The 15,180-nt window shown below is 37.8% G+C and overlaps 1 protein-coding gene across 1 annotated transcript in view; it reads right to left on the minus strand.

Moving 5' to 3' along the window:
- Positions 1-333: 333 nt before the first annotated feature.
- Positions 334-15,180, minus strand: part of RAB3C (RAB3C, member RAS oncogene family) — a 253,877-nt gene continuing 239,030 nt past the window's right edge. The window contains exon 5 of the mRNA XM_023537193.1: positions 334-8,304. Within this exon, the coding sequence (XP_023392961.1) occupies positions 8,117-8,304 (188 nt within the window). The 3' untranslated portion in view covers positions 334-8,116. The remainder of the gene's footprint in view (positions 8,305-15,180) is intronic.

The raw sequence follows: 15,180 nt of genomic DNA on the forward strand, positions 1-15,180 counted from the left end.
CTTTAGTTGGCAGAGGAGACTTTTTAATATCTTAGCAGCCATTCTTGAGCTTAAACTAAGAGCTCTGTAACTGGAATGCAGTCAGGTATACAAAGTTACCTGCCTTAAAAGATTATAAGTATCAGAGTTGACTCCTATGCCTAAGTCCAAATTCACATGTTGGAAACTCATAACCCTAAATAAAAATGTCTCTAGTTTAAGTTCAGTGTTGTGTCCGAAAGGTGAAGGTAACAAGAAGTGGAAATAGGCATCCTGGGACAAAAAAAGTAATAATAATATAAATTAAAGGGTGATGAAAAAATGACCAAACTAAGGCTGAGAAATTCAGGAATATAGTCTCTTAGATATTTATTATAATCTCCAAAAAATAAAACAAGATAAACCCAAAGAACAAAAACCACTTTCTATACAGAATTCACAAACTTATTACCTAGTAGAACACATACAGTTTTTACACAATTAATTTCAATAAAGAGAATTAGAACTTCACAATGTGAATACACTTTATAGTTTTAAACCCAGACAAGAGCTCCCAGGACACAAAAAGAGTCACAATATTTGCTGTGCAGCAGTTTTTGACTAAACATCATGATCACTATATGAAAGCATTAAGCTGTTACTCAATATTTTCTCAAGAAGAGCTCAGTGCAGTTACTAAGAAGGAGCAAAAAGTGCCCGTTACAAAGGAGGGTCTTCATCTGTGCACTTTCCAACACCCTTTATGGGAAACATAGAACTACAGAAAAATCTCTGGGTGCACATCTGCCTGGTTGACGCTGGATTAAACAATGTCTTGTGGTTTGGTGCATGAGCAAAATGTCTACATCAACTGTTCTAATGTGGCTTTAAAGCAATTTGTGTTTTGTGGCCAAGTCTGGGGCTGCTCGGCACAGACAAACATGATGCTACAGCTTGTTTTCCTCATGGAGACGAAAAGAGAAACAAACTGGGGTAACTTGATGGGTTTCAGAGGGTCAGTTTGGTTCTCTGGAGAAAAGCAATGATTTATAGCTGCCGACTTTGTTACCCTTCCATTCACAGGAAACATACTGTGACCTTTCCCACTTAATTAGCACAATCTCCTCATAGCTAATTCTGACCTCTTCAGTTGAGCCATCCTTGACTCTTCCAGTTCTTATAGGTCTCTCATTCTCTGTGCTCCAATATCCAGACATAACTTAGCATTTGGATGGTATCCCGGCATTTTTCCTCCTGCTTCAGTCTTTGAACTTATTAGAGGCCGGAGCCATACCTCTTCCATGTTTGATTTCCACAGCACTGATCACATGGTATTCAATAACTTGTGATAACTAACTAAACACTTAAACACACCCTTAAATTATTATTCTAATGTTGACTACCTGCTTACATTTTCTTTTTTTAATTTGGCACAAAGTCATCTCTCATCTCCCTGTTTCACCCACCTTCACCTGAGTTCTTCAGTAGGTTTGAGGGCTGAGTACAAAATTTAGGCTATCACAGTTAAAATAGGGCCACACATCACTGGTGGTACCCCAAAGCCATTTAATATGATTGGCACATCTTCACATGTCAATTTCAGGCAACTTTCATAGAGAGTACTGAAGGTGTCATATGATGTACAGATGGCCATGGGCATCTAAAAGCAACTGCTCTTCATCACTTTGAGTGAATAACATAACTTTCTAAGGGTATTATGATTTACTCTGTTAACTAAACAAAAAGGCAAAGGACAATATTAAAATGAATACTTTGCCTTAAAAATTGAAATGGCAAATAGGAGTTTAAGTTAGTTGACTTACATTAAACTTCATGTACATGATCACTTATAGTTTTTGGTAATCCAGCAACTGGGCCTCATTTCTTGATTTTGCATCTCAGTGAAGTTCTAGGCCACCAACTGGGGGATTAACAAGAGAGTTTGAGGGTGAATATGAGTTTATGATGACATACCAAAATGATTTAAGGACTCTGACTTGTTTTTGTTATATAACTGGTGTGGACAATTGAGAATTGAAGTGAAAATAACATTAGCTACAACCTAAAAAGCCATCAATATTTTAAAATTCCCAGGATTGACTGTTAAATTTGCAAACAAAATACAAAATTGAGTTACAATAAAATATACATACAAATACAAGAGTTGAAAATTCTTAGACAGAACATGTGATCAACATTTCTGAGAAGAATAAAAATGACTTTTCCTTATGTGGATACATTTTCTTAGGTATCTAAATTAGCCTCTTAAGAGACTAAAGGAGAAATTCTGAATCAGACAAGGGAATGCCTATATAAAATAAACTAACAATCATTCTATCTTGAAACAAAATCCACAATTCTAAAAGGTAAAATTGACATATTTGCAGATACTAAACGTTTGGTTTTATAGGGAGAAAAAGTACTTTGAAGTAGGCACAGAGGAGTTTCACATGACACCAATAAGGTATTTACTGTATAAATTGCACCACTAGACAAATACAGCTACAAGGAATAATTTGAGTAAGTCACACAACCATCCAAAGCATCTCACACATTCATTATAATTCATTTTTTCACACTAGTTTATATACACTGAGTAAGTCATTAAATATTGCACTTATTGGCCCATGAACCCTCAATTCTGAGGTGTTGAAAAATAGAAAACAAATCTATTTTTATAACATATTTCATGCAACATTTAAGACATTTCAGTTCCACAAACACCATTAAATAGTTGTACATTTGGACAGTCCAACGGCATCACATCACATCTGACATTAACAATATATTAACAGGAATTACAGGAAGTTTTCATTCAGCATACATCCTAGGGATAATGAGTCAATGCATGGAAAACCCTCATACTGATACAGCAAACAATCCCCAGACTTCATTTTTATGAGGAGTATGGACCACTAGACAGATGTAAGTCATGCTCACTTCCCAAAAAGGCCAGGTGTCTGTGTGGCTCACATATCATCTGTGTCTTTAAGAACAGTATTTATGAACCTAAGCAATACTGGCCCTCCAAAACATGAATATGAAAATATTTCCATTAAGAAATAAAATTACAGCCAACTCTCAATTGTCCACGATGAAGGAAAGTATAAACACAGGTGAATGAAATATACAGGTAACCTCCAACCTCATTTCAGCAAGTCATAACTGGTTGAAACTTGACCAATAAGAGTGCTAATGGGTGGTAAATGGTAAAATTTAAGTGTCATTTCCTATTCTTGGTCTCATTATTCTATAAGAATAGTGCTGTAAAACTCTGAAATGATAAAAAAAAAAAATCAGCAAGTAGAAAGAACTGAAAATAGAAAGTTTGATTTGTCTTTTAGTTAGATGGTCTGATATTAATATTTGAGCTCTGACAGAAGTTTTGAAATAATTTCTTTTGTCTACAGTTTGTGCAAAATGCATTTTCTCCCTATCCTCTTTTTAATGGAAATTATGTGCAGACACACAAATCAGTGCAAAGAATCTATTTCGTTGAGCTTTTTAAACAAAACGAGAGTTACTGTAGGAACACAGCAAAAGCTTCTTTTATCCTAGCACTGAGAACACACCATATATGGAAATTTCTCTTCATATATAAAAAGTATCCATGTGTGCATGTGTGCATGTGTACATGTGTTGGGAGGGGCAGCATTTTGAGTGTGGCTCAAGTGTAAATATTTTAATCTACCAAAGGGAAATATTATTTTACTGAAGTGTCAAGCATTTCTGAAAAGAGTTTCAAGAAGGAAAAATTATGAAATAACAATAGTAATAGGCAGATATATTTTAGATAAACTTCAGACCTGTTTTTGCCCTGTCCTACAGATAGTATTTCTAGAACCTGGAACACTTTAGGTGCACAGTTGGAATAAAGATGCTTTTTTTCTGGTCATAAACTTCATCTTTTATCCAATTTGTTTCAATTCATTCCAGAATATAAAGTAGGTTTATGTCTTTAACTGGCTTTGGTCAAAATTCACCTAAAATATAAAGGACTCTAAAAAGCTGACTAATGGTTAAGCTGGTCAGCAAGACTTCACCATATTGCTGGTGAACTGCTAAAGCACAGAGAGTATACATAAACAGACAAAGCTAGGCAGAGCTGCAGAGGTCACATCCTCCAGCGGGTAATTAGAAAGGCCACATGGGTCTAGTTGCTCATGTATCACCCTGACACAGCATACTGAGCCAGCATACACGCCAAGGAACAACGTGTCCCAGTTACCAGTCATGCAAACTATAATGTAGAGAGTGAGGATTCTCTAGACAGAAACAGGCCACCTCCCAATATGCCACACCAAAAACAGCTGATTGAGCATTCCAATAGTATTTTGGTCTAGAAGAGTTTCAGTTATGACTTTAAAATAAGATTTACCTCAGTTCTTCAATTTTTCACATGCAGCTACTACCTTAGCCTTGAGATAGCTTGGTAGTGTCTGAATACATTTTTAATATAGTCCCACAAATGCCACATGGTTATCTGAAAGATGACATAGTACATCTTCACTAAGCACTAAGATATACATTGGAAAAGCAAGTCACAGTGAGCTACTGATTAACAGTAACCACGTTCCAAAATTAATGTTGCTTCATGGAAGTTCAATTAACAGTGGACTGTATTTTACTTTTAAAAAAGAACATTGCATACCTGAAAGCCTATTCTCAGCATAGATGTAGTTAAAATTGGAGTTTGGTTATTTTTCAGGAACCAGTTCAATCTAATGAACAAAAAAACTATAACCTGGATAAGAGTTAAGTATGTGAAATATAATTGTTTATTGACAATATAGATGTATATAATTTGAGTTGTAATTTTGTAGAATTTATACTTCATATTTATGATAAGGCTACAGCTTCCTGCTACAACTAAAGGCATTATCATACTTCCCCTTCCAAATAAAAAATCTTAGCACTTATTTACCAGGCAACAGAGGGATACTGACTTCAAGTAAATCTAAGGAGGAACTGTAAGAACTTCTTTGTTTATATAGTCTTTAGAAATTCATCAAGGCAATAGAAGCTGTTCGGTGCGAGCAGCAGCAATAAACTAATTCACTGTCTTGAAGCAATTCCTCTTAGAAGGTAGATGTGATACTAGCTTGTAAACTGCCATTTTAGGACTTAAGAAACGTCATGCAACTTCTATATCCATTCACATCCCAAAAAGCCGAAATGCAGAACCACTGTAGGAATGGCTATTTGAAATAACTTCCAGTCCAGTTTTTTCAATTATATTAGAAACAGAAAGAAATGCACAAAAACTAAAGCTTTTGGAAATATTTCCTCAAAACAATCAAAGTTTGTTTCTAAAAGTAATTGGAAGAGTGGGGGTGATGAGATGCTAGGTAGCGGAGAAAGAGAAATTCATACTTGAATCACGAATTGCGTCAAAGACAACGATGAGTTTCTAAAATTTACAAACTAACAAGCATATATTTTTAAGATATCTTGTTCTTTTGAATACACATTTAGCTATTCCATTAGAAAAATGACAGTTTTTACTATTTAAGCTGTTGAGATGGAGAATGTAGGAGGTATTGTGTGTGGATGTGAGCATGCGTGTGTGCGCGCGCATGCGCATGTTGGCCCAAAGGCTTATAAATTACAATTTATAAGTAATATAGGTTGATGCCAATAAATGGAAGCTCACTTAGTTAACCTTTGGCTGGTTCTTCTGCCGTATTTGATTTTAAAACCAGGATCTCTTGATGAAATTAGGAATAGAGAATATTCTCCTGCCTCACGCTAAACAGGTGTCCATTCACTTGGGCTCTGTGGCAATCTCTAGAAACTTCTCACTAGATGAAATTCACATCAGGGTAGGAGTTTCAAAACTGAGAATCAGTTAGAAAGGCTCCATTTCCACTGAGGTTTGGAAAATAGGAATTATCGAATGTTCCTTGACAATGATCCTCAGGCTGTTGCTTCATCACTCTCCCCTGACTGGCATAAGGTAGTTCAACCTTGGCATGCTTGATACTGTGTTAAGTGGTCACTTGCTTAGTTCTTTTGGTCCCAGGGCCAGTTAATTCCATAGCAATCAGTTCTCCAGGAAAAATGTTTACAAGAGAGCAAAACTCAACTTTTTCTTCCACTTTTCTACCCTCTTATTTTGCTTTCCATTTTATTAAACACATCAAGGTCCTGCTGAAAAAGCCATCTGAAACATATTTAGGCCTTTGACATCTGTATGTATGTGTGGGAGGGGAGCTGGCTTTATTGCTTCATGTCAGGTTTTAAAAGTGAGCTTAACAGCTATATCATTGAACATGGCCACTTTCTAGTTCAGGATACAGAAATATTACAATACCATGCAAACAGGCTTTTGTTTTAAACAAATCTGCTTTGATGCCCCTCCCACTTTCTCTTTCCCTTCACTTTAATTTCTGTAATTTTTGAAGCTAGTTGCCCCATTAAAAATCTAATAAAGCATTAATGTCTTTTCTTCACTAAGATTATGCCTGCCTTTCAGGATGCAGAAGTAAAAATTTATTACCAATTAATGGATCTTGTTAAGAATGTGAGAAATAACATGGATATGCTTAAAACACCTCAAATGCTCTCCTATAATTTTCATCTTCTTATTTTATATATGACCTAGTTCCCTGACTTGTAGGCTTTTATTCTTCAGAAATCTCTTTAAATATATGAATGTTTCCCTATCAATATCTTTGCCCAATAAACTTGCAGCCAATACTTTCATGAGAAGGTTCTGTATTTTTGGAAAGAACATCTTTAATATCAGTACTGAAAGAGAAGAAATTCCATTTAACACAACTGTCCTTCTAAGTCTGCCACACTGTGCTTGCTGCCTTTTTAAAGTCTTAGCTGTACACAATGCTGGGTGGTGACACTGATGCCAAGTTCTCCTCTAGTGCTATCAGAATAGCTGGGGGGAATCTGTTTGCTTGATGTTCATGTGGCCTTCAAGAAATCTGGAAGAAAGAATCTGGTTCACATGATTTCCTTCCTCCTCTCAAATTGCTTATGGCATCCTGATGTGTTTCTGTATTTCTAAGCTCCCAAGAGTATTCTCTGAGTAACTGGGGCATGTTTAAAGGCTTACAGAATGCGGATGTGCTTCAGAATTATGTTGAACACCTGGATTGAAAAAGATTAGAGATGAAATTTTTTTCTACCACCTGAGAGCCATTGAGACACTGTTTAAATATCTTCTAAGTGCATTAAAGAACTTAGCTGAGGTGTGAAGGGAAGGCAATGGTTGGGGAAGGCAGTCTATGTCCTAACATGTTTCAACGCATCCTCTATTACAAGAGCTGGTGATGGTTCCAGAAAGTCATGGTGGTAGTGGTGTATATTATGGGGGTAGGGTATGTTGTGGGAGGGCTAGTTATTAAGGAATGGGAAGGAGCTCAAGCCTTGGCATTTTACAGAGATTCATACCCTTGTCGAAATGTTTGTTGTGTAACGTTCAGCAGATACCTGTCATTGGCCTCAAATATTCAGAATGTTCAGTGGAATCAGCGGTCCTGGCTTAGGGTAATATTTAAACATTTAAACTAAGATTATTGTTTAAATCTAGTTCTAGTCAGGTAAATATTAATCTCTTAGGAAACTTGCAAGGGCCTTAAACAGAATATTTTAATTTCTTTATAGTCAAGGGTCTCCTCAGTAATACTGAAAAATAGACAAATTTTCTAAGTAGTAAACTGATCAGAAAACTGGTCATTTACTTAGGACATATATTTCCACTTGATTCAGTTAAGAATAAAGCAAATAAGGTCTCCTGAGATCTCCTCCGCAACACAAGCAATTCCTTGGTTATCATTTCTTCAAGTGAAAAGCATAATTTGAATGAATGGCACAAAAGTCAGTTGTAAGGAAATTATAGTCTGAGGTCCCAGCAGTAGCTTAATCTGAGAAGAAATCTGACATAAAGAGCCTAGAAGACACATAACAAATCACATGCAAATACCAGATCTTTATAGATAGTCCTTACAAATTTAAGATCACTTATTTGCCACATATTAACACAGGGAATCTCCCAAGAATTCAATGCATATACTAGCCATTGACATCAAAGATTTCCCTCAAATGATTATTAGGCAGTATAAATGAAGGCTAATCAACCATTTATAAATGCTTTTTGTTGTTAGTAACCAAGCCCCTAGAGCTGCCTGTGGGTGTGAGGACACTAACAGCCACAGTTGGGCTGAGGTGGGGGAGGGGTCTCCTTGAATCTTGTGTTCTGCTTTGCGGCAGTGATGGCCGGATCCGTCTCCAAACTCTCTGACATTTTGTCGCAGATGATATCCACAAGGCGCTCAAATGTCTGCTTGACATTAATGTTATCCTTGGCACTCGTTTCAAAAAACTCAAACCCTGGAAGAAATACAGCTTGGTCATTTCATACTTCTGCTGAAGTTAAGTGAGACTTGATTATAGTTTTGAATGCTGATGGGATGATGGTGGAACAGTAGTGGGTAGCGGGTTTGGTTTGGGTGAGAGATGAGAGGCAGGCATGAGGCGTCATTTGAGCAAATGCTACCATCTTTCTATCCATTAACAGAAGTTATAAAGTGGAATTAGTGATGTTCACATGTTATTTTTTCTCTATTGATTCATTTATGCTGCCAGAATGGCTGATGAGCCTAAAACTAATCCTTTGGCAAGAGTTAGTAATGGCATTAAGAATCATCAATACGGAATCTGTCTTTGCCAGCCTTTCCTCCAATGCCTGGCCCACCATCTTTTCTAGGACTGGTGTTATTTGGCATTTTTTCTTCCCCTGTTTTGCATTCTACCAAAATGATTTTCATTTTTCTATTAACTTGAAGCCTAAGTTAATAAGCTTCAAGTTAATAAATTTGGGATTACCAAACTCCAACATAATCTGGTTCTTTCCATGTCTGCCCTGCTGCTGCCCAATAAAAGATTTGAGGGTGGGCTTTTGGGGAATTTCCAATATCTAAAGGTGGACACAAGGTGGCACTAAAGCATCATTGGATTTACCTTAAGCGAACTTCAACCTCCTTTAGGAAATGTGAGTGGTGTTATTAGTTTAACAGCCCTCCAGGGTTTTGTATAGCATTGCATCTATTGGTGGTGATTTTTCTACAGCTTCCGTTATCTATCAGGTTTTTACCGACATCTGGGAAAGGACTCTTGATAAATTTCAAATGAGCTGCCAGAACTGCAAGAAGGTATAAAAAATGCAGTGACAGTTTCACACTTCCACTGATGTGTCACTGTACCTGGGGAGAAGCAGCTTTAGTATGCTGCTCTGTACACAATCTTATCACCCTGTTGTTTGCATTCACATTCCACTGTCTGGGCTTACTGGTCAGTTGCCATGACAACCTCCCCACTAGGCCAAAGATTGCTCTGGTCCATTCAGGGCATTTTGATTTAGGATGTATTGGGATGAACACAGAAATACTTTCCTAATCCATTCTGAATTTTACACCCTATAAATCTTTCTGGTTACATCTGGCTCTATCTCAGAGGAGCCATATGGATTCAGAATGATTAAATCATGTGATTTTATCTCAGCTTCTAGGGTGGACTAACATTTTGCATCCATGTCAAAAATCCCTCCGATAATAACCCGGAAATACTTATTTTCTAAAATAGTGAAGCAATTCTTATGAGTTAAAATTTCTAATTTAGTTATAATACTATATATTCAGTTAGATGACTTTATTTGACCTTGAATTTCACTGGCTACTGTCTATTCTATTGTTAAAATATAAGTGAATAATTACAAGATTTAAGTTGAAGGAACATGAGTAGAGCCAGGGTCTATAAAGTAGTGGTGGGTGTTTCAAACCATCTTTGGCCTGTATTTATCTTTCATTTGTCTCTCTAGGTAGTGCTTATATAGCTCTTACATTCTATGTTTCTTTACATAAAAGGCTATCTGATGTTGACAGAATTCTCTTATGTTTGTATATTATAGGGCTAGATCAATAACCTTTCAGATTCAGATTTCGGAAAGGAAAAGTATAGATCTAAGCAATATCTTTAGTGCTATTCACCTCCTTGTAGGGATTTTTCCAGTGCTAATGGAGGGGGCTTAACATCACAAGATACCAGGATCCCACTGAAGAGGTCAAAATCACTGGCTGAAACTTTGGAGAAAAAAAATCCCACAATTTGGCATAAAGGTTTCAGTTACGGGTTCCATTCTCCCTACTCTTCTGCTGACACTTCTTTTACTTATTTCTATGATTGGGGAAGGCACTGAACTAGGTGGGGATCTTAAAAGATTTAGCCATTGTGATCTATGTAAGCCTTTGTCAAATGTGACTTTTTATCTGAACTTTAAAATCCTCTATGATGTTGGTATACTATCTGAGGTCAGTAAAATGTCCTTGACCACAGGAGCCAGAATGCTCTTAGTGACTTGATCTTATTTAACCTGATTTAGCTTTCAGCCTTGGATATCTGTCTCAGACTATATTATCTGGTAGTAATTATTTCAGCGTTCACGTGTCTTCATCAATTAATCAATGAACACTTTCAATGAACAATAGAAACTCTGATCATCCTTTCACATTCTTCCCTCATCAGAACTTTTCTAATTTCTGTCTAGCACAAAGAGCACTGTTCCTGAGTTAGATGACCCTTGCACTGTGGAGCAGTACATTTCTGCTTTCAGCCTTTTCAAGCCTGATCCTGCAAGGACCTATTCTGCCCTTTCCAAAAGCCATTATAGGTACTGCTGGATCTTAATCTATATATTACCTCTTATTTTAGTTTTACTTGCTGTTAGGGACTGGATAGAAGCTTGGAAAGATTTCCTATGAAAAACTTATTTCCTATGAAAATGTATTAGTTATGCTGAGGGAAGAAGGTTTGTGGACAAACCTTAAAAACAGGATAAGTGGAAGAAGTCAGAAATAAAGGATTATAGTATGTTCCATTTATATTATTAAATGTGCACAACAGGCAAATCTGTAGAGATAGAAAGTGGACTAGTGGTTATCTAGGGCGATATTGATTGTGGTAAAGTTTTCGCACCTCCGTGAATATATAGTTAAGAACTACTGAGTTGTATACTCTAAACAGGTGAATTGCATGGTAAGCGGACTATATTTCAATAAGGTTATTTGTTTTAAAGAATCACTGTCCTAAATGAATGAGAATGTATGTTGCCTCTAAGAGATCTTTCCAAAAGGAATCCTCATTGGGGAAACAATTTCATTGATAGAGAACTCTGTCAATCAGAAAATGTCTCCTCATGACCAACACAAACCCTTCAAATAGATAATTAAGTCCATGTTTTTGTTCTAGTCTCTATAGAGAAGACAGAACAGCTGCTTATCAGGAAAGATGTTCTGATACACACTGGTGAACACAAGAAACATAAACCCCATGCTGCTTAGCCTGTTGGCACAATTCTCTCCACTTCTTCCTGTAGGACCCGTGAGTTCTGGGTTGCAGGGAAGTCTGGCACTTTCTCAGACCAATACTTATAGGGCAGCAAACAGGAAAGTATAAAGCTCATTGAGGTCGCAGATTCCAGGCTGTCACTCTAGTGCTTGAAGAGCACTGAAATGTCATAGCACCTCACAAGAGACCCTTCCACTTAATATTGCACTGAATTGATGGTAATAATCGCAACTCCAAGAAAAATCACACCTGCTCACTCTTTTGTAGAAGGAAAGCAGCTACTAAAATCATACTCAATAATTCATTTTCATCTCTAATTGTTAAAAGTCCATGATCTGCCCTTAGGTGTTTATTCCCAAACTCCTAAATGAGATTTTCCAGATTCTATTTGTAGTTCCAGTGTCTTCCCCTTTCCTGTGGATTGGATGAACCAGAGCAACAAGGACAGGTCATTCTGCTACCAGGTGGGTAACATTTGGGCCAGAACTTATTCAGATTGCTGAGCAGCAAGATGAACTATTGTATTAGCTTGTTGCATGCTGGGCCCTTGTCTGGAGACAGACTTCAGGAGGAGGAATCAATAAGGATTTTGACCCACTTGCCTCAAGAAGGGCCACAGAAAGCAGACCAAAGCAGCAAAGACAGCAGGAGCTCAGCCAGTTTTGTGTTACAGAACTTAATGATCAGGTATCCCAGTCTTGTCTTTAGCCAGGCATGCCCAGATGATAGCTTCTGCTTTGTCAAGATTCTGAAACTATGCAGGAGTCATTCTATGGCCTTGACAAATCCTGGTTGAGGTAGACAAGGTTTTCTCCCTGCCCTATCCTCTCCAGACACGAGTTTAATACTCTTCATATACAGGAAAAGCTCTGATGCTGCCCATGTTAAGATTCATGATTCTCAGCTGAACAAAATTTAAGCTCTACAGCCTATCATTCACATCTCATCTTATTGACTCCCTCGGCAATCCCCTCCCAGACACAAACCTACACACCCCAAACTGTTTCAGCCAAACTTATCCACTCTCTGGAGAAGAAACTTGATCCAAGTCCCTTCCGTTTTTGCCCATGCAAGTTTCCTCCTAAAGCACTGTCCCTCATTTTTCCCCCTTCCCAATCCAACTTATTCTTCAAGACAGAGATTGCTGTGTGTTAGATCTGGCCTCCAGACTTTTAAATATTTTGAGCCACCATTTAAAAATTCAGATTTCTGGAGTGACATCAAGATGGCAACATAGGTCATTCCTGACTTTGCTCCCCTTCACAAGGAAAACAACTATGTAGAAGACACCACTGAAAGAATAGATCGGGGGCGGGGGGAAGGCTTAAGCACACCCATGCACCACAGAGACCAAGACAAACTGCATTAGAAGGGTAAAAAAAGCAGCTACAGGCTGACCACCTTGCCCCTCTCATAGGCTGCTGCAGTGCCATGCCGAGAGGTCTTCCCTGAGCCTACAGTTTCTCCAGCGAAAAGAGAGCCCCGGGTAGACATCTAGCTCCTCCTAGAATTGTGGATCACCCTGGTCTCACCATACAGGGATAGTGGGGCAATGTGTGTGACTCAACCACTAGGACTCAGATTGTGACAGAGCAGGGACTTGCAACAACCAGCACTCAGATCTTGGCCGGCTAAGTTCTTACCTGCAGCACTCAAGTAGCAGTCCCAACCAGCAGATTTGTTCATCTGAATAGCCAAGATGGTGACACAATCTGACCAGGGAACTCAGTGGGATATAGGTCTGTCTGATTTGGGTCCACAAAGAAAGAGCTTTGCTGGCCCTACAACCTGGCCTGCCTCCACCCAGGCAAAAGAGGAGGCAGAGACTAACCCATTGCTGAGTATAGCTTCCAGCTCCACTTGAGCAAGGAGTCCATTAAGCAAAATAAATAGTCTGCAGAACAAAGGCAGAGGCCATTTAGTTAGAAAACTTGGGGCAAGACCATAAACAAAAGGCCTTGCTGGCCTTGGAGCTGGTTTTTATGCTTTGCATGGGCAGGAAAACTAATTCATAGCCCTGCCATTGCTGAATATAGATAGACCAATCAACCAGGCATCCTGACTAGTGCACTTGAGAAGCTATGTAGTTCATTCGACAGCCCTGCTTACTACAGTGGCACTTGCACAGAGAGTACACTCCATGGTTTCCCTATCTGCAGAGAAAAACCAATGGCTTCATGTGAATTCAATGGACAATCTTGCCTGATTCAGCTTCCCAAATAAGAAGCTGTGAAGCTCCTGGGGCCTGCCCTGCCAGAGCAAGAAATCTAATTCATAATGCCATCCATTACTGAGTAGAGTACCCAGTTTGAACCAGCTAGTAAACCTAACCAGAGAACCCGGGCAAATGGCAAGCCCATCGTATAGCTTCACTTTGGCAGAGAAACAAGCCAGCAGACCTATCCAACTCTTCTTAGCCAGTGGCACCAGCAACTTCCTGTCAACCTCAGAGCTTGCTCTGGTGGGCTGATAGCTCCACCAGTCAAGTATGTTACCAGCAGACACATCCAGAAATACAAACTGAGTTGACTTGTGAAAAACTGTCTCTCCCAAAGTGAACATGTAAAGTCTTGAAGAAGAAACTGCAGATACCAATGTAAGTAATCAAGAATCACAAAAATTGAGGTAAATATGATACCACCAAAGGAAACTAATAAAGCTCTGATAAGTGACCCTAGAGAAAATGGAGATCCATGAACTGTCAAAGAATTCAGAATAGTTCTCATAAAGAAGTTTGATGAACTACATGAATACACAGACAAGTACACAAAATTAGAAAAATAATGCAAGAACAAAAAGGAAATGAACAGAGATACAGAAACACTCAAAAACAAACAGAAATGTGTTCACTGAAAAATACAATGACTGAACCAAAGAATTCAAAAGCAAACTTGACCATACAAAAGTTAGAATTAATGACCTAGAAGAAAGGACATTTGAAATTATCTAGTCAAAGGAGCAAAAAGGGGGAAAAAGCCTATAGGACTTATAGGACACAATCAAAATAAACAATATCAGCATTATGGAAATTCTAGAGGAGAAGAGAAAGACAGAAAGAGAAAGTATATTTAAAGCAATAATGGCTAAAAATTTCCCAAACTTAAGGAGAGAAATGGACATCCAGATCCATAAGCTTCACAGGATCCTAAATAGGTTGAAACTGAATAGGGCTACCCTGAGATACATTATAATTAAGTTGCCAAAGTCAAAGACAAAGAATTCTGAAAGCAGCAAGAAAAACAGAAGTTACATACCAGGGAATACCCCATGACTACCCATGGATTTCTCAACCAGTTTTTCAGGCCAGGAGACAATGAGATGGTATATTCAAAAATATTAACAGGAAGAAAAAAAAAAAAGCCAACCAAAAATTCTATACCTGGCAATCCTGTCCTTCAGGATTGAACAAAAACAGAGAAAGGTCATCACCACTAGACCAGTTTTATAAGAAATGCTAAAGGAAGTCTTTGAGTGTCAGTAAAATGATGCTAATTACTACTATAAAAACATAACAAGGTAGTGTAAAACTCATTGGTAATAGCCAAAATTAGATTCTGTAATGTGGTAATAGTGGTACATAACTCACTTACCACTCTAGTTTAAAAGTTAAAAAGCAAACATAGTAAAAATAACCATAACTACGATAACCCATTACTAGCTACATAATATAAAAAATGTGTAAACTGTAACATCAATAACCTAAATTGTGAGGAGAAGAAGTAAAAGAGTTAGGCTTAGGAATGCTATTGAAGTTGTTATTAGCTTAAATAGGGTGTTAGAATTTTAAGACAGTAAGCCTCATTGGAACCACAAGGAAAAACTAATAATTACACAAAAGAACATGATAAAGAAGCCAAAATATAC

Source organism: Pteropus vampyrus, unplaced genomic scaffold (assembly GCF_000151845.1).
Source record: "Pteropus vampyrus isolate Shadow unplaced genomic scaffold, Pvam_2.0 Scaffold181, whole genome shotgun sequence".
Classification (NCBI taxonomy): Eukaryota; Metazoa; Chordata; class Mammalia; order Chiroptera; family Pteropodidae; genus Pteropus; species Pteropus vampyrus.